At 38.3% G+C, this 19,035-nt stretch overlaps 3 protein-coding genes and 2 long non-coding RNA genes across 5 annotated transcripts; 3 read left to right on the top strand and 2 right to left on the bottom strand.

The window, feature by feature from the left end:
* Positions 1 to 494: 494 nt before the first annotated feature.
* LOC137090599 (uncharacterized) lies at positions 495 to 2,098 on the top strand. Its single transcript, XR_010907912.1, has 3 exons — positions 495 to 982; positions 1,085 to 1,494; positions 1,614 to 2,098. It is a non-coding gene; the product is annotated as an uncharacterized lncRNA (long non-coding RNA).
* Positions 2,099 to 3,313: 1,215 nt separating this feature from the next.
* Positions 3,314 to 8,106, bottom strand: LOC137090595 (ADP-ribosylhydrolase ARH3). The gene is made up of 6 exons (XM_067454553.1): positions 7,583 to 8,106; positions 7,146 to 7,242; positions 6,862 to 7,069; positions 4,969 to 5,156; positions 3,946 to 4,046; positions 3,314 to 3,870 (listed from the first exon to the last, which is right to left on the bottom strand). Exons 1-6 carry the CDS (start codon positions 7,755 to 7,757, stop codon positions 3,494 to 3,496), a joined length of 1,146 nt encoding a protein of 381 aa, XP_067310654.1. The 5' UTR covers positions 7,758 to 8,106; the 3' UTR covers positions 3,314 to 3,493.
* A 195-nt stretch (positions 8,107 to 8,301) lies between these two features.
* On the top strand, positions 8,302 to 12,900 carry LOC137090597 (HAUS augmin-like complex subunit 2). Its single transcript, XM_067454554.1, has 7 exons — positions 8,302 to 8,538; positions 11,314 to 11,414; positions 11,501 to 11,596; positions 11,698 to 11,767; positions 11,886 to 12,018; positions 12,127 to 12,235; positions 12,437 to 12,900. Exons 1-7 carry the CDS (start codon positions 8,514 to 8,516, stop codon positions 12,548 to 12,550), a joined length of 648 nt encoding a protein of 215 aa, XP_067310655.1. The 5' UTR covers positions 8,302 to 8,513; the 3' UTR covers positions 12,551 to 12,900.
* Positions 12,901 to 14,695: 1,795 nt separating this feature from the next.
* Positions 14,696 to 16,732, bottom strand: LOC137090598 (uncharacterized). The gene is made up of 3 exons (XR_010907911.1): positions 16,632 to 16,732; positions 15,165 to 15,271; positions 14,696 to 15,067 (listed from the first exon to the last, which is right to left on the bottom strand). It is a non-coding gene; the product is annotated as an uncharacterized lncRNA (long non-coding RNA).
* Positions 16,733 to 17,585: 853 nt separating this feature from the next.
* cinp (cyclin dependent kinase 2 interacting protein) lies at positions 17,586 to 18,950 on the top strand. Its single transcript, XM_067455272.1, has 4 exons — positions 17,586 to 17,946; positions 18,074 to 18,206; positions 18,285 to 18,414; positions 18,642 to 18,950. The coding sequence occupies exons 1-4, from the start codon at positions 17,780 to 17,782 to the stop codon at positions 18,842 to 18,844; spliced, it is 633 nt and encodes a 210-aa protein (XP_067311373.1). The 5' UTR covers positions 17,586 to 17,779; the 3' UTR covers positions 18,845 to 18,950.
* The last annotated feature ends 85 nt before the right edge of the window (positions 18,951 to 19,035 follow it).

The raw sequence follows: 19,035 nt of genomic DNA on the forward strand, positions 1-19,035 counted from the left end.
TTTAACCAGGCTAGGCTGGTAGGGGGATTTCCTTGATAAAAGCTATGTCTGCTGCCCTTTTATTGGCTGTGAGAGGAAATGCATACTTACTTCAAGCCACTTCAGGTTAATGAAGTAAACGTCTAATGGCCTGTGAGCAAGTAGGGAAATTCAAACCTGTAATAAATAATCACAAGCTTCTAGAGATGGTTAGAAACATTACATTTGACTTATTAGGCGAAACACAAGTGAGTAGTTGTGTTCATATATTGCACTGGGGCAATATCATTGAAACATATTACTAAATACAACATGTGAAAAACAAATATATATATACGTGCCTTTAAAATATATATATTGTGCCAAATATACTGAAATTTATTTTGAATACACGTGACGTAGGCCTATGTTTTTTCGCACGTGTATTCAAATATTTCGCACCACACACACACACAGAGAGAGAGAGAGAGAGAGAGAGAGAGAGAGAGAGAGAGAGAGAGAGAGAGTGTCGTCCATCAAACTTTTCTGGTTTACTTAATTGTAAAAATCTCCTCTCAGTTTTGATCAGCCCAGATCAATACCAATAGTTTCAGAATGTGACTATAAAGGCGTGAATCTCACCTCCTTACTTTGTCGAGGAAAGAGTTGTGTTCTAGTGTTTACAGCGTGTTTTTCTGTTTATCGCGTGTTGATTATGGGACAGCAGCTAAAGGAGGTGAGTGTGCATGAGGACGAGGTAAATAAATCCCCGTTCACCACTAACACCACCGACCACAAGGTAGAGTCCCATCCTCCTGACAGAATCAGAATCAGGCTATCTACAGGTCTTAGAGCGCCCTCACCCTGCGTAGACATGCACAGATTTTGGGAGCATAACGACGACCTCTTCAATGTGGAGCTGGCGCATCATTTAATATGGCAGATGATCGACGCTGCTGGAGGTCAACTTGATCGATTATGTGCGGGGACCTCCTGAAAAGCTCTTTCTACAACACCTATTCTGGTATGTATTATCTCCCAAACTTGTAGTTTGGGACTTAAATTCTAGTGACCAATCACATATTATACAACTAATAACTGACAATGTTCATTGACAAAATTAAAGGAAACTTGTGACAAACTGTTGTCACAAGGCAGGACACAGGCAGAAGTGTAGTTGCTGGGGGTGCTGCTGTTTGCCATGATCACAGCCTTTTCCCAGACAGCTGCGATTTCAGTTTGATGGACGCTGATGTCTGCTTCCAGCCAGGCTTCTCAGATGGTGAGAATTTCATTACAGCAAAGAAGGACAATTGCGATTCTTAATCATACAAAACAGAAAAATCAGTTGCTTTGAAAAAAAAAAAAGATGGCCTTATGGATATGCAGGAGTCTTTCACAGCTTTATTGCAGGTGTGAAGTCGAAGGTAATAATCATCTCTTCCCTCTTTCTGCACAGGATGATGTGGTTTCATCCAGGTTTGCCTGAAGAGCGACCTAGCTTCATCTAGAGATGTTTTTCCATGACAGGCTTAAGTAAGTTAAAATAAGACATTCAATAGCTGCTGAAATATGGCAAATTTAGTACGTCGTCATATACTGCAATACTAAATACCTCATGAAATATTTTTGTCTAATTTCTGATTCTGTTTTAGGTCCTGAAGTAAGTCATGGAGAATAGGGTTAGCCTTGTGCCTGAATGGAGGCCTCCATCTCTCCAGCCTTAGCGTCTTGCGGTGCTGACGGACCTCAGCTGGTGCCTTGGCTTGAGCCGATTATTTTAGTGTCTTCTGGAACTATTCACCAGCAGAGATGTGTACATTTGTTTTTTAAATGGTTTAGTTTTAGTTAGTTAAGTTAGCACCACAATCCTTTGCAGCCTTAGCGCCTTGCAGGACTGGTAGGCCTCGGTTGCGTCTGGAGTCTTGGCTTGAGGCGATATTTATCATTTGCCTTGGGATGTGTATACATATAGTTAGTTGAGTACTGGATCATCCAATCATACTCTAATAATGGAGTCACCTAAAGCTGCTACTCTTGTCTGAGGTCATGTGACAGCTCTTCGTTCAGTCCTGGAAGTTCCTACTGTGGTTCCACTGAGTCTGAGCAGCTTCTGAGGTTCCTGACATGATCGACTTTCTGCCAGAAAGCTTAGTGCCACGATGCTGCAGATTCATGGCATGGCTACCAAAAGTGAAGGCCCATAGAGGAATCTCTCACAACCCCAGCATTTGCTGTCACCGGTGTGATTCCTCCAAAAATCTATTACACCTGTGTGCATTAAAAACACAATGTGTGTGAAAACAAACAAAATGTGAAAAAGGTTTATATTTATAAATCTGAATGTTAATTTGAACAATGAACTCACCATATAAGTAACATTACAAAGGGAGGAACATTATGTGGCCCTCCATCTACTATTCAAAGGCCAGTGTATCAGCATGTTATTCAGCCGCTGACAGGGTCCAAAATGAACTGTTAAAAACAAATGTGTGTAAAAATGGCTTTGGGGAGGAAATACTGCGTTACCTGGCAGATGACTTTACAAACTACAACAAAATATTTTCTTTAAATTAAACCGATTTAGGTGACAAGCAATAATTTAAAAGAAAGACATAGCCTACAAACTACCCACTAAATGAAATGTACAAATTGCCACAGTGGGAAATTTACCATTTGAAGACATTCCATTTTATAATGTCCAGGTAGTACAGATAGTTTTAAAAATCAACAATTGTACCTGTTACCTTTGTATAATAATATCGATGTAAATGAATTTTAAATATGGGATAATGAGACAAAAACTGATACTCATTTGAACTTCTCGCAGTACAATACAGTAGCTATAACAACGTGCCTTTAAAATAGTGGTCGTTTTCATTGTTTATATTTAAATGTCCAACAAATGCAGCGCATTATTAAATATATACACATTATTTATTACAAGTTTGAATTTCCCTACTTGCCCACAGGCCATTATATGATTTTTTAATTCACCTGAAGTGGCTTGAAGTAGTTGTACTTCCTTTCACACAATGGAAATCAATGTGCATCCCCTCCTAGCCTACGCATTTTTTTTTTAATGTTAATAAACAAACTGACAATGTTAAAATAACAAAAATACTGTACTAAATAAGTACTGTACTAAATACTTTACATGGGAGCCATTTTTGTAAAAAGGCAGTTTATAAGTGTGTATTCAAAATCAAATTATGCTGATAAGTGATCATATAAATTGTAATAAAAAATATTTAGTATTAAATTAAAAACATATGCACTGGTGAACTTACAAACCCCACTGCATATAGTTTTTAGAACCATTTTAAATGTGACAGAAAGAAAGAAAAAAACCCTGCAACATTAGTACCAATGAAATGATACCATTATTTTTTATTGTAAACATTTTTGAACTGAAGATTCACAATTTTATAAACACAGATGGTGGTATATTATTATTGAGTGCATTTGACACTATGGCCCAAGAAGTGTTTTTCTTATGTGTGGCTGCATGTGTTGCATATGGCCGTGTTGTGGGTCAGTTAGTTTTTGTGGTGTGCTGATCACTGTCGTGTTTGTGCAGTTGATTATTCTTGTAGCTTGTTGTCCCCCTGTCCTCTTCAAACCGTGGAAGGCAGTAAAGATCATACAAACGATGCGCTAAATCATCTGCCTCCGCCACCCCTTCACAGCTCTTCTGCCAGCTCTGTGGAATAGAGTCAATGCCATAATGTGCCCCTGCAATTGCCCCTGCCATGCAAGCAATGGTGTCAGTGTCACCACCCAGAGCCAAGCTGTAGGCTATTGTCCTCTCCAGTCCCCCAAACTGCTCTGGCAGCCCGTCCCGGGGCTCCAAACAATGCAGCACGCAGAAGATAGCGGTGGGTACAGACTGTAAAGCAGCGATGCCATTTCCTAATAAAAAACATGAGTGTCAACTACAAGAAAAACACAGCAGAATGCCATTATCAATGTCAAATCAATACTAACCCAGTTCAGATATGACCTCCTCAATGCTCACACTATTTTTGTCCATAAGTTCTTTCACCTTGTGCAAACGTGAGCAATATGGGAACTCCGATAAATTGAGTCTGTGGAATAAAACATAGTGGGTCAGATAACTCTTCTTAAAGCATGAAACGGAAGTTGCGATAGTCTTTTCTTCCTTATGGTGATGTATATTTGGGTGTAATATCTTCTCAAATAAGATCAAATTTAGGGGGGGTCTTGATTTTGTGATTGTGGTTTGCTATTGCTATGATCACATGTGTGTGACAGGTTGTCCCGACTCCCGCCCTTGCGCCAGTAAACATGTTATCAGTGAAGAAAAGAGATGTCGTAATAAGAGGGAGGGAAATGAATTTTAAAATGTAGATGAATAAATAATTTATAATGAACACTAAAATATTCCATAAAAAAAATAATATTTTAAAGGGAAATTCAGTCAAAAATCCTGTAACTCAAACAGTAGAGCAATGCACTAGCAACACCAAGGTCATGGGTTTAATCCATGTCTGCCAAGTGTCTTCCAACGTAAACGTATTTTGAAAAATAAAGTTTATTTATAAACTCAGTCAAAGTTAAATTCAATGTAATTCGAACATATTACATTATAGACTATTATAGTATAATAGTTTAGTTTACATTTTTATTAGTTTAAGTTTTTTATATTTCTATTTAACTTTCATTTATTTATATTTTTAGTTTTAAGTTAAACTTAAAATTTTCATTCAAGTTATGAAATATTATAATATTTATATACAAATATATATAAATATATAATATTTACATTTAATTTCAGCCTTTATTCAAATCACAAAAACTTTTACCATTATAATAGTAAACAAAGACAACGATGCCTGGACAAAAACGGTTTAAACTTCAAAATATCTTCTTCATGTTCCACAGGTTTATAACCAACATGAGGGTGAGTAAATGACACAATTTGCATTTTTGGGTGAACTATCCCTTTATGAAACAACTGAAGTTCATATTTTTGATGGGCTTACTCACGCTTTAGCATCAAGCTGGGCTGTTTCATCTTTTTCCATCTCTTCCATTTCTGCGATCAGTTTGTTGATGAATTCTTTCGGCAGAGCCAAAGCGCCCTGGAGAGAAAGATGGACAGCAAGGGCCTGCAACACCGCCCCGTTGTAGCCCAGAGAGCATGAGTGTGTTAACATTGCACCAAGCTGTGAGTACTGCCAAAAACAGACAAGGACAGAATGTTAGCCTGGGACAGTCCGAATTAGCCAAATGAAGCATTTAAACAAGCAGTTCTTAACCTCTCTGACTCAAAGGCCGCAAATGTCCAACACAATAATCAAAGCTCCCTTCCCCCATATATGCGAAAGATATTTTCAATATTTATTCTGTAATTATGACAAAAGCTGCTTGTTTTCAAACTTTTTTCCATAAACAGAAACTGGATTATTGATATATTAAATAAACCACAATTCATTTTGTGATTCCAGAAGTTTCAGGAACTTTATGTTCTTCAGTAAAAACAATATACACTCACCTAAAGGATTCTTAGAAACACCATACTAATACTGTGTTTGACCCCCTTTCGCCTTCAGAACTGCCTTAATTTCACATGGCATTGATTTAACAAGGTGCTGAAAGCATTCTTTAGAAATGTTGGCCCATATTGATAGGATAGCATCTTGCAGTTGATGGAGATTTGTGGGATGCACAACCAGGGAACGAAGCTTCCGTTCCACCACATCCCAAAGATGCTATATTGGGTTGAGATTTGGTGACTGTGGGGGCCATTTTAGTACAGTGAACTCACTGTCAGGATCAAGAAACCAATTTGAAATGGTTCAAGCTTTGTGACATGGTGCATTATCCTGCATTATCCTGCTGTAAGGATGGGTACATGGTGGTCATAAAGAGATGACATGGTCAGAAACAATGCTCAGGTAGGCCGTGTCATTTAAACGATGCCCAATTGGCACTAAGGGGCCTAAAGTGTGCTAATAAAACATCCCCCACACCATTACACCACCACCACCAGCCTGCACAGTGGTAACAAGGCATGATGGATCCATGTTCACATTCTGTTTACGCCAAATTCTGACTCTACCATCTGAATGTCTCAACAGAAATCAAGACTCATCAGACCAGGCAACATTTTTCCAGTCTTCAACTGTTCAATTTTGGTGAGCCTGTGCAAATTGTAGCCTCTTTTTCCTATTTGTAGTGGAGATGAGTGGTACTCGGTGGGGTCTTCTGCCGTTTTAAGCCCATCCGCCTCAAGGTTGTGTGTGTTTTGGCTTCACAAATGCTTTTCTGCATACCTCGGTTGTAATGAGTGGTTATTTCAGTCAAAGTTGCTCTTCTATCAGCTTGAATCAGTGGGCCTATTCTCCTCTGACCTCTAGCATCAACAAGGCATTTTTACCCACAGGACTGCCGCATACTGGATGTTTTTCCCTTTTCACACCATTCTTTGTAAACCCGAGAAATGGTTGTGTGTGAAAATCCCAGTAACTGAGCAGTTTAGTAAAGTAGTAAAGTAACTTTCTTTCTTCCTCATTCTAACATTCAGTTTGGAGTTCAGGAGATTGTCTTGACCAGGACCACACCCCTAAATGCATTGAAGCAACTGCCATGTGTTTGGTTGATTAGATAATCTCATTAATGAGAAACTGAACAGGTGTTCCTAATAATCCTTTAGGTGAGTGTACATAGAAAAAAATCAAGGTTGTGTTTGTTGTTTTTAATATAAGAATAGGATTTGTTATTTTAAGTACATTTAACCATTTGATTTAAACATAATAATTTGTATTATATATAGTGTAAAGCTATTGCTGTTTGCAAATCAATCTTTTTTTCCAGTCTACTTAGCCCAAAATGCTTAGATTTGATCAGTTTAGATTTGACAGTCATATCACTTTTTACCTTGCGGACATCATTGCGACTTTTAAAAGCCAGCGCAAAAGGTGCTGTTCTCATGGCACCCCCATTCCCGAAAGAACCACGGCCGCCGAACTGAGACTGTGCCGGCTGGAAGACGTCCTTCAGATGGGGCGATGCAAGCTTCCGCAGTACCTGTATTACACCTGAGCCATAACCTCGGTCCGGAGCAAGGTTATACTCCTTTGCGAATCTGGAATCAAGATAATCAGGGAAATACAAATACTTGCTTAAAATGACTCTTTTAGCCATTTCCAGCAGTAATGTACCTTCTAGCCATGTCTCGTTCATCAAACGCCATCCTGGTGAGGAGTGATTCTGCAACGCATCGCATCATGGCTGTATCATCACTGTACTGAAGAATTCCTGGATAAAATGTAGATGAGATGTATAAAATTAACTGATGAAATGTAACTTACTGATGAAATGTAAACTTAGTGAAAATAACCTCCAACACTATATATATATATATATATATATATTGGCCAGTGTTTTAGTTTTATTGTCCAACCACTGGATTTGTGCATATTTGGTGAATATTGGATGTGTGTGTGTGTGTGTATTATGTGTGTATATATATATAATGTGTATGTGTGTATTAGTACGTGATTGTACACAGCAGAAGGCCCTGTCGTAATTTCAGAGATTAAGTACCATGACTCGAGTAAATATGCTGATATAAAATGTAAAACGGAAAAAAGCTCACCGTCGCCCCGTGTTTCATCCTCCAAAGCGCTGAGATGCTGAAGGACTCGGTCCAAAGGCACATCCACAGCGCCTTCAAACTCACCGCCTATACAGTCACCCAACACCGAGCCGACCAGAGCCCCGCGGAATCGGGACAGCATCATCGGCGCTGCTATACGTGCCGCAGCCGACATTACTTTTACTGTTCTTATTATTAATATAAACGCAAACTGCCCTCGAGAAACAAATTCAGACGACCCGAGAAGTGAATTTAGCACAGTGGCATTTGGGGTTTGTTGTGCTGGATTGTTGTCATTGTGTGACCTGCTTCTTACCGCACCATGTCAAATATAACCGCATCACGATTCATCAAAATATTCACGAATATAATAAATTCGATTGACTTACTATAATAACTATAGCTAACTTTGCAGGAAGTGTTGTTTCTATTTTAGTCAATGCCTTTATTTAATTACAGAATGGCAGCAGACCTACGCAAACAGCAATGGCTGTTAAAGTAAACGATCTACAGTTCAATGTCTGCTGATTCGACAAATTCTGAAATTATTTAAATCATGTATATAAAACTATTCTATGCAACTCATATATATTGACTTTTTTTTTTATAGTTCATTCATAAATGTTTTAAGCCACAAATAAAAGTGCACCGTTGTTCTTCTTTGTGGGTAATTGTGAATCTGCTGACCTGAGACTGTATCTAGATCATGATCACGATGAAGGAAGTTGCATTGCGCATCACGCTGCATTTTCTATGATCTGTATATCATAAGCTTGTTATTCAGGTTAGCGATGACTCCTGTGTTGGTGTGTGCATATATTGACGATATCTGCGCCCCTTATACGTAGCTAGTGCTCAAATTGAGAAGTTACAAACGGTGGTAACGTTAGATTGAAACAACACAGACGTTTTATTTGCCAGTAACAGGCGGATGACACCGCATTCAAGAACGGCAGGTAATATTTCTATACAGCATCTATATTAATATAACAATGCAAACATAGCAACTATATATACACAGGTCCTTTTTCAAAAAAATAGCATATTGTGATAAAGTTCATTATTTTTCATAATGTAATGATAAAAATTAAACTTATATTTCAGGTCTTTTATTGTTTTAATACGGATGATTTTGGCATACAGCTTATGAAAGCCCAAAATTCCTATCTAAAAAAAATTAGCATATTTAATCTGACCAATAAAAGAAAAGTGTTTTTAATACAAAAAAAAAGTCAACCTTCAAATAATTATGTTCAGTTATGCACTCAATACTTGGTCGGGAATCCTTTTGCAGAAATGACTGCTTCAATGCGGCGTGGCATGGAGGCGATCAGCCTGTGGCACTGCTGAGGTGTTATGGAGGCCCAGGATGCTTCGATAGCGGCCTTAAGCTCATCCAGAATGTTGGGTCTTGTGTCCCTCAACTTTCTCTTCATAATATCCCACAGATTCTCTATGGGGTTCAGGTCAGGAGAGTTGGCAGGCCAATTGAGCACAGTAATACCATGGTCAGTAAACCATTTACCAGTGGTTTTGGCACTGTGAGCAGGTGACAGGTCGTGCTGAAAAACCAAATCTTCATCTCCATAAAGCTTTTCAGCAGATGGGAGCATGAAGTGCTCCAAAATCTCCTGATGCTGCATTGACAGGCCCTTGATAAAACACAGTGGACCAACACCAGCAGCTGACATGGCACTCCAGACCATCACTGACTGTGAGTACTTGACACTGGACTTCAGGCATTTTGGCATTTCCTTCTCCCCAGTCTTCCTCCAGACTCAGGCACCTTGATTTCCGAATGACATGCAAAATTTGCTTTCATCCGAAAAAAGTACTTTGGACCACTGAGCAACAGTCCAGTGCTGCTTCTCTGTAGCCCAAAAGTGGCTTGACCTGGGGAATGCAGCACCTGTAGCCCATTTCCTGCACACGCCTGTGCACGGTGGCTCTGGATGTTTCTACTCCAGACTCAGTCCACTGCTTCCACAGGTCCCCCAAGGTCTGGAATCGGTCCTTCTCCACAATCTTCCTCAGGGTCCGGTCACCTCTTCTCGATGTGCAGCATTTTTTGCCACACTTTTTCCTTCCCACAGACTTCCCACTGAGGTGCCTTGATACAGCACTCTGGGAACAGCCTATTCGTTCACAAATTTCTTTCTGTGTCTTACCCTCTCGCTTGAGGGTGTCAATGATGGCCTTCTGGACAGCAGTCAGGTCGGCAGTCTTACCCATGATTGCGGTTTTGAGTAATGAACCAGGCTGAGAGTTTTTAAAAGCCTCAGGAATCTTTTGCAGGTGTTTAGAGTTAATTAGTTGATTCATGATATGCTAGTTTTTTAAGACAGGTATTTGGGGTTTTAATGAGCTGTATGCCAAAATCATCAGTATTAAAACAATAAAAGACCTGAAATATTTCAGTTGGTGTGCAATGAATCTTATATATGAAAGTTTAATTTTTATCATTACATTATGGAAAATAATGAACTTTATCACAATATGCTAACTTTTTGAGAAGGACCTGAATATATATAGTTCTACTTTAGTAAGTATATATTACTGAGCATTCATTGTTAGTTATAACCACTGATCAGATCATAGATCAGTGGTTAGAACATGTTTTACGAGAGTTGAGTTCATTTAAATGTGCACTATGCAACTTTCTGTCCACTAGAGGGCGCCGATTCAAAACAAATGTGTAGTTTGATGACGCAAAGTTTGAGCATAGCATCTTGGGACATGTGGTCTTCACCTCACAGCCGGTGGAAAATAGGACTCGGGCAGAAATCGCGTTCATGCATGCGGTTATTAACTTGACTATAGTGTAAAGCAGAGCAGGACCGAGTGTTGTGGAGCTGAGCACGGCTGCTGGAGCGATTGTTAAACAAATACCCGCCTCGCAAATACCGGGACTTTTAGTATGACGGGACGGAAATTATTTGCCGGGCGCCTGCACTGATCCGCTCTTCCGGTTATGATTATGAGGTAATGGAGCTCTGTTTATCATATTAGATAAATTTAAGTGTGTTTAAAATGATGTCATGACGTTATTCCGTGCGTTCACTTGTTCACACTGCTAAGAGTAAAGCGCTCCTGCCAAGTAAAACCCAAAACCAAGGGTAGTGCAGATGTGACGCAATTGACAGGCGACTCCCTCAAACGCTATGCTGAAACATCCCGGTCCTTAGTTAAAATAGCAATTTTCTCACAATTTACAAATAGTTGGAAACATTTGGGATATTGTAGGTCCTCAACTGAACAAAATATATAACACCGGCCTAGTGGTTTTTGAATATTTTACTGCAAAAATACTACATAGTGGACCTTTAATGTCTTCAATGTCCAGCAGTGGACCACGGACCCCCTTTATTTGGAAATTAAAGTCACCATGAAATCAAAGTTAATAATTTGTATTTTTTTAATATGTAAAAAAAGCTCCCTCTTTTAACCACATCTTTTCTCTGATGACGTGCTTACTGGCACAAGGGCAGGAGAATGATACAATCAGTTCCCCAAATCAAGTCCCTGCATACTAGCCTAGAAATCTAGACGCACCCTAGCAGCAGCAAATCTAATCTGCCCAAGTGTCGTCTAGCAACTCTCAATACACTTTTGAGCTGTAAAAACCAAACTCTGGTCAGGCCAATCACATCGTGTATAGAGTCTGTGGCGATGGCGGCCGGGGCTTAATATAGTGAGGGCTATTGAGTTATTGTTTGTTTTACTGCCATCAGGTCTGGAATCACGTATGAATCCCTGGGACCCTGTTACATACGCAGTGACACCTGCTGCTAAGATTTTAGCCAGATGTGTAACATCAGGCATTATGACTCAGGTAATCTAAGAGAATATTATTTTTTGACATTGATTATAGAATGTTCTGGTGGTTAATGTTTTGTATTTGTGTTATGAATCTTATAGGAGGAGCTCGATGCTTTCCCACAGGATTCAGAAGTCTTCTCCTCGTCTTTACTTGAAGCTGAGCAGCTCAGCAGAATTAGACATGATCTTGATCAGGTTGAAAACAAACTATAGCCATGAAAAAATGTCACGACTTCTCTGATTAAGAAACCCTAAACAACTGAAAAGATTTTCTATTTGTCTTCATGTTGTTTTAGACCAATTTGGATTTAGAGCTTCTGAAGCTGGAAAGAGACGGTGCAGACGTCACTCACAGTCATTACCTCAGTAAGTGTTGGAAACGGAATTGTGCGCATACATTGACATTTCAACATGGAATTTAAGCATTCTCTAGCTCTATACTAGAAGACTTTAATTTTTACTAATGAGTTTGCTTTGCTGTAAGGTCAAAGGTTTGCTTCCTTGCAACAGTTCACTTCCCACCTGCAGGAAGTGTTGAGAGAACAGACAATCCTGCGAGAGAGACTCACAAAGCCACTGTGTCAGCAGAACCTGCTCCTTCAGGCTGATCTTCACAGGTCAGAGGCTTTTAATGTGCTTTTCGGTTTCGTTTTTAATGCTTTTTGTATTGAAATATGTACTTACAGTATTGATTATTGTTTAATGTAATATAAATCTGTGTACAGATATGTGGTAGAGCTCATGGGGATGGTGGTGGAGTTTATTCAGAACTTGGAAATGAAAATTGAGATTGTTCGAGCAATTCCAAACACAGATAGTTATCTGAGTAATCTGGTAAGTATATATACACTCTACAGTATGTTTTTTCATGAATAAATCAACACGAATGTGGCATGTGCTCATTAGAACTAAAAATACACAGAGCTATGGTGGTTAAATGTTCATATGTGTTATACTTTGAAGCCATTGTCTATATGTGATGTTCTTTACCATGTCATGTTTATATTAATCTAAATCCATATGTTTTCTGTTCAGAACAATGGCAGAACTCAACTGCTGGCTCAGGTCACTGAGGTCGAGAACCTGTACAAGCAAGTTCTCAAGCGACGAGGACATTCACAGACCAACATTAAAGACATGTCTAGTTGATAAAGAATTTCAGAATAAAAATCACCTACTGTTAGTTCAAATACCAGTGGACAGTAATGATGAAAAAAACAAAAAAAACAATTACAAAATCCTTGACAAGTATACATTTTGTATTTTTTCTATACATCTAAATATAAGCTTTCATATTTTGTTTAATATTGTCTCTATTTTGTGTACCCAGTGGTTGCTTACAAGAAACTTGGATACATTAGAGAACTGATTTATATCTTATATTCTGCAGCAGTATTTTTATTAGGCACGTGTGCAATTTTCAGCCATTGTTTATTCTGTGAGTTTTCCTTTTGTAATAATTATAATAAATAAATGTTCCACATTGTAAACCAAAACCAGAGTTTTTCAGTGCTGGTAACTAGCGTCATGTACATGTAGCCTATTTGTGTATTATACATTACGTCTGAAATTACACTCTCTTAAGTAGGTACTTATTATCAGGGTTGTCATGTCAACAAATGCACGCGCGATGACATCCCCTGTTGTAGGATGACAGAGCTTACGACAGTAGTTGAGGACATTATTTTTTCCCAACTGTAGGGGGACCCCGAGAGCAAAAGTTGACAAGTGCTGCTTTAAAAATATTAAAGCTGTTTTTAAAGCCCGAAGTTTAAAAGTACGATTAAAAACGATACAGACCCCATCAAGCTATGGCAGACTTGTCATTCAACCTATTGTAAGTCGATGTATCATCACAAGAGTCTTGAAAATATATTATGAAGGTTGAAAAGTTACCTAGTCACAATAACATTTTGAGTATAGAATTGATTCATTATTTTAGACATGTTACACCCATCCCCTACACTGGAAGTGTATGACTAAATGAAAAATTAACAATTATGCTGTATTTCATTTTAGATTAGACTTCTCTATAGGTCATCATCTTTAATGTAGAGGACAATGATCATCAGAACCCTTGTCCACTGTCGAGGACCAGCAAGTGGAGGACATCCTACCTCAAGATTAGGACAGTCCAGTGAGTCTGTCAGCATGTGCCAGACTGGGACTGTGAGAAGATCATGAGGATTGAGGCTGTGTTTACTATGAAAACCTACTATATATCATTTTCTGTGTGTTTAAGTGAAAGAAATATTCCATATATTTCTGAATAAATATAAGGTAATTAAAGGTACAATTAAAATAATTATATAGAAAATAAGATAATAAGAAATAAGATGGGGAAGGAGGATTCGGCTCTATCTTTGAAGGGACCAATTGCAAGGACGGCCTTCGGGTGGCTATGAAATTCCTAGCAAATACAGAGAATGTGCAATACATCAGCCTTGTAAGTCAACTGTAGACTCTGTGCCATCTCTCAGTCACTCTTTCCAATTTATAACATAATTAATGTAAATCACAGAGCACAAATATTTAAAAATGGGCGAAATCCTTATTTGAAAACACTTTCATCTAACCATTACAAATAAATAGCTTTCTTCTAGCCTGATTATCCCAGACCAGCTCCTCTAGAGGTGGCCCTGACAGTCATGGCCAATCAAAACCCAAGCTTCCACCACATCATAGAGCTGGTGGACTCACAGGACCATCCAGACAAGTATATCATGGTCTTAGAGTGCCCTCACCCTGCGTAGACATGCACAGATTTTGGGAGCATAACGACGACCTCTTCAATGAGGAGCTGGCGCATCATTTAATGTGGCAGATGATCGACGCTGCTGGAGGTCAACTTGATCGATTATGTGTGGGGACCTCCTGAAAAGCTCTTTCTACAACACCTATTCTGGTATGTATTATCTCCCAAACATGTAGTTTGGGACTTAAATTCTAGTGACCAATCACACATTATACATTAAATAACTGACAATGTTCATTGACAAAATTAAAGGAAACTTGTGACAAACTGTTGCCTCCAGGGACAGCAATGAAGGGCGAGTACCACAGGACACAGGCAGAAGTGTAGTTGCTGGGGGTGCTGCTGTTTGCCATGATCACAGCCTTTTCCCAGACAGCTGCAATTTCAGTTTGATGGACGCTGATGTCTGCTTCCAGCCAGGCTTCTCAGATGGTGAGAATTTCATTACAGCAAAGAAGGACAATTGCGATTCTTAATCATACAAAACAGAAAAATCAGTTGCTTTGAAAAAAAAAAAAGATGGCCTTATGGATATGCAGGAGTCTTTCACAGCTTTATTGCAGGTGTGAAGTCGAAGGTAATAATCATCTCTTCCCTCTTTCTGCACAGGATGCTGTGGTGTCATCCGGGTTTGCCTGAAGAGCGACCTAGCTTCATCTAGAGATGTTTTTCCATGAAAAACATCTCTACATTTGACATCGAAAAAAACATTTCCAGTGTTCCACTGACCACTGCTTTGAGTCTGAGCAGCTTCTGAGGTTCCTGACATGATCGACTTTCTGCCAGAAAGGTTGCTGCCACGATGCTGCAGATTCATGGCATGGCTACCAAAAGTGAAGGCCCATAGAGGAATCTCTCACAACCCCAGCATTTGCTGTCACCGGTGTGATTCCTCCAAAAATCTATTACACCTGTGTGCATTAAAAACACAATGTTTGTGAAAAGAAACAAAATGTGACAAAGGTTTATATTTATAAATCTGAATGTTAATTTGAACAATGAACTCACCATATAAGTAACATTACAAAGGGAGGAACATTATGTGGCCCTCCATCTACTATTCAAAGGCCAGTGTATCAGCATGTTATTCAGCCGCTGACAGGGTCCAAAATGAACTGTTAAAAACAAATGTGTGTAAAAATTGGCTTTGAGGATGAAATAAAATTGTTACCTGGCAGATGCCTTTACAAACTACAACAAAATATTTTATTTAAATAAAACTGTAGAATAATTGAGTTAGGTGCCAAGTAATATACAAACCATCCACTAAATTAAATGTACAAATCACCTCAGTGGGAAATTTACCATTAGAAGGCATGAGACATTAGACTGGGTAAACCTAGCCTGATCTGCCGGCGATTTGATTTCGCCCTACAACTCAGTCTGGAAACCTGTACATTCATTTCTACTGCTTCCGTTACACTTTTGCGAGAACCAATCACAGACTGACTTATCCAACTTTTTATTTCAGAATTCTGACTTTTTTCTCTTACAATTGCAAGTTATAAAGTCAGAATTCTGAGATATAAACTCGTAATTGCGTGATATAAAGTCAGAATTGTGAGATAAAAAGTTGCAATTACTCTTGTTATTTTCTTATTTAGTGGTGGAAACAGGCTTCCATAAATACAGAGCAGACTCCCCAGACCAGTGTTCAATCTTAAATTGAGCTTGGTCTGGTGATAGCCAGACAAATGTCACATTCCATTTTATAATGTCCAGAGGATCACAGATAGTTTTAATGTTAGAATCATGGTTAGAATACATTATTTTACCTCTGTTACATTCATATAATATTGCCAATGTAAATTAATTGTAAATATGGAATAATTAAACCAAAATGTAGCCTACAACTGTACAATGTACAAAATCTGAACAACTTCTCACAGTACAATACAGTAGCTATAACAATGCGTCTTTAGAATACAGTGGTAGTTTTCATTGTTTCTTTTTAAATGTCCCCCAAATGTAATGCATTATTAAATGTATACACATTTCAATACTGCTTTGTCATAGTTCTTCTGTGTGGCAAATGCCTTGATTATAGACAGGTGTAAAGAGGCATTGGGCCACATGTGACTGTACAAGCTGATGCTAGGGAGCTGAAGAGTAGGCGAAGAGGATATTGATATCCCGAAATAATCAATTGACAAGAACAACATCTTAATTTCAAATTAAACAATATGTCTTTTGCACACACCAGGCCAACACATACCTTGCTAGTCTAAATATCAGCAACACAGGAAACTTAAGGCTGTTAATTACCTGAGAGGCAAAGCACCAAGCTTTGTTAAGAGAATGTAAAACATTATCAGCATTGATATTCCCATCTGAATCTGGCTAAAACTATTTTAATCAGCTCTCTGGTCTATGGAGGTGACTGTGAGGTCTGGGGTACAATAACAAACTAAGAGTTAACTAAATTATATAAGGCTGAAATAAAGATTTAAACAATTGTATAGCTCGTAACGTTACCTGCATTCAATCAGGTGTAGTGATCAATGGACTCAGGACTCTCAAACATGGTGGTCTCTCTAGACAGGCAAATGTCCAGAGAAGACGAACTGACTTCCAGAGAGGAAATTACCATCACATATCTTGAACTCTCGGCTAATTAACCCAAACCTTGCTTACTCGAGGTATGCTGGTTACAAAAACAAGTCCAGAGTAAGTTCAGACAACTCAGACAACAAGTATGTTCCCGCTCGGTTAAATTACAATACATTCTCAACAGAGTGACCAATCAATGATTCACCATGGAAACAGAAACAGACGCTAAAAGAGCGCGCATTCTACTTCCTCTTCTTTTTTTTGTTTAATGACGATTTATAAAACCTATTTAATCCCTATTCTTAATCCACATCACCACCTATTTGGTGGTTATGCAATCATTTTCCCAATGTTTATTTTAATAAGTAATCTTTATTCACTACAAATAAGGATTATATTGTATGTTTGAAGCTAATTAATTGAATGCAGATCCATGTGTGAAAATATATATATAAATTGAATTAACATTTCAACCTATTTTAAATATTGTTTTATTCTAATTCATCATAAATAATATTGTATATTATATAACTGAAACATATTATGCTACTGACACACACTGAAAAGTTACCTTCGTTTTTATCCCCCAGCTAAACTATATTCAGAATCACAGGGATTTTCTGTGACACAGATGACCATATATGGCTAGGAGAAAGAGCAGGTACCGCACTAAAATCCAGATTTAATATTTTAACAACTATTTCATTATTTTAATCAAACTAGGTTACTCAAAATTACTCAAACTAAGTAATTGCATGCTGGCGTGCTTACCGCCAGCATGTAATGAAATCTCTGTTCCGTTAGGTGGCACTAACGGACTCTGAGTCTGCAATTGTCATAGGATGAAACGGTAGAAGTAGAGAAGAGAAACACGTGAGTTCTGCGATGTTTTTGATTGTTACGAACTAAAATACTTTGATTGTATGCGGGAATTAAATGACAACCATACAGAGTAGACGAATTTGCAAATAAGCAATTTGCTCGCATAATTTAATAGATTACGATATGATGAAAAACACGACCTAATTCAGCTGCTGTTGTTGCATTGTACTAATAATACTAATAAATGCATAATGTCGGAGTCCACGACCCCAGGTAAAAAAGGCAATTTGACTGGAAGTGCGAGGAAATTAAAGGACAACGCCGCAGATTGGCATAATCTCATCCTGAAATGGGAGCGATTAAATGACGAGGGGTCCACAATTGCGACTAAAATTGTTAATCTGGGACTGAACAAAAAGTAAATTTAATGTTTCAATTGAACTATAAATATAAAGAAATTGTGCTATAAATTAAAATATAACCAAGTATTTATATACATCCGTTTGTACGCAATCTAGCCTGTTTCCTGTCATCTTTGTTCCCAGATCAAATATCGAGACTGATATGGTGATGGAAGGAGGCAGTTTGACAACTGGAGACCTGTCAGAGGATCTTAAACAAAGCAATAAAGAGCTTGAGGAAGAATGTGTGAAGTTACAAGATGTTGTGGAGAAAATGGTACATTTTTGGAGAAGGAACATTAGCAGTATTTTCTTTTTGTTCCATTTTTACATAGTCTTAATTGTTTCACCAAAGGCAAACATACTGTCGAAAATGGAGAAGATTGTCCATGCTGAGCGTGGGATCTGTGAACTAGAGGCATTCCAGTATGGAGAGAAAGGAAGAGCAGAACCGCTGTTTCACACATGGCCCACTCAACAGTTTGGTAAGAGAAAGAATGGCTCATAATTACCCATTTAATTTGGTATAATGTGTTTGGTTCTAAAATATGAATATATACTGATTAGTTTAGGAGTGGGGATCATTCTGAACCAGTCATCTGCTTACCCTGCAAATGTAAACCCTGAAGAACACCATGTCTAATCATTTTATTTGCAAAGATTGGTATCTGAAATACACATAAAGCATGTTTCTTTGTCTTCTTCATGGCAGCTGAAGTATCTTCTAAGCTTTACGAGTCATACAAGCAGGAGTTGGCGCTGAAGAAGACCATACTACAGGAATTAGCCCACACTTCTAATGCTGATCTTTCAATGGTCTACCTGTCATCTTGGCTGTATCAACCCTACATTGAGGACAGTGGAAAACTGCTGCTTGAGGGTTTGCTATTAGAAACCGGTCACAGACCCTTGTAATCTATGCATGACAAATTAAAAGCATATAACCACATGTATATATCTTTAATCTGTTTAGCCTTCAAATTTCTCTAAGAAAAAATAAAATGCTCTTTTTATACTGTAATACTTTCTTGTTATAATTACCTTATAACCATACAAACTCCATAAACTCACTCACAAAAGTTTTAATGTCATATTTGAACATGTCC

Source organism: Pseudorasbora parva, chromosome 10, assembly GCF_024679245.1.
Source record: "Pseudorasbora parva isolate DD20220531a chromosome 10, ASM2467924v1, whole genome shotgun sequence".
NCBI lineage: Eukaryota > Metazoa > Chordata > Actinopteri > Cypriniformes > Gobionidae > Pseudorasbora > Pseudorasbora parva.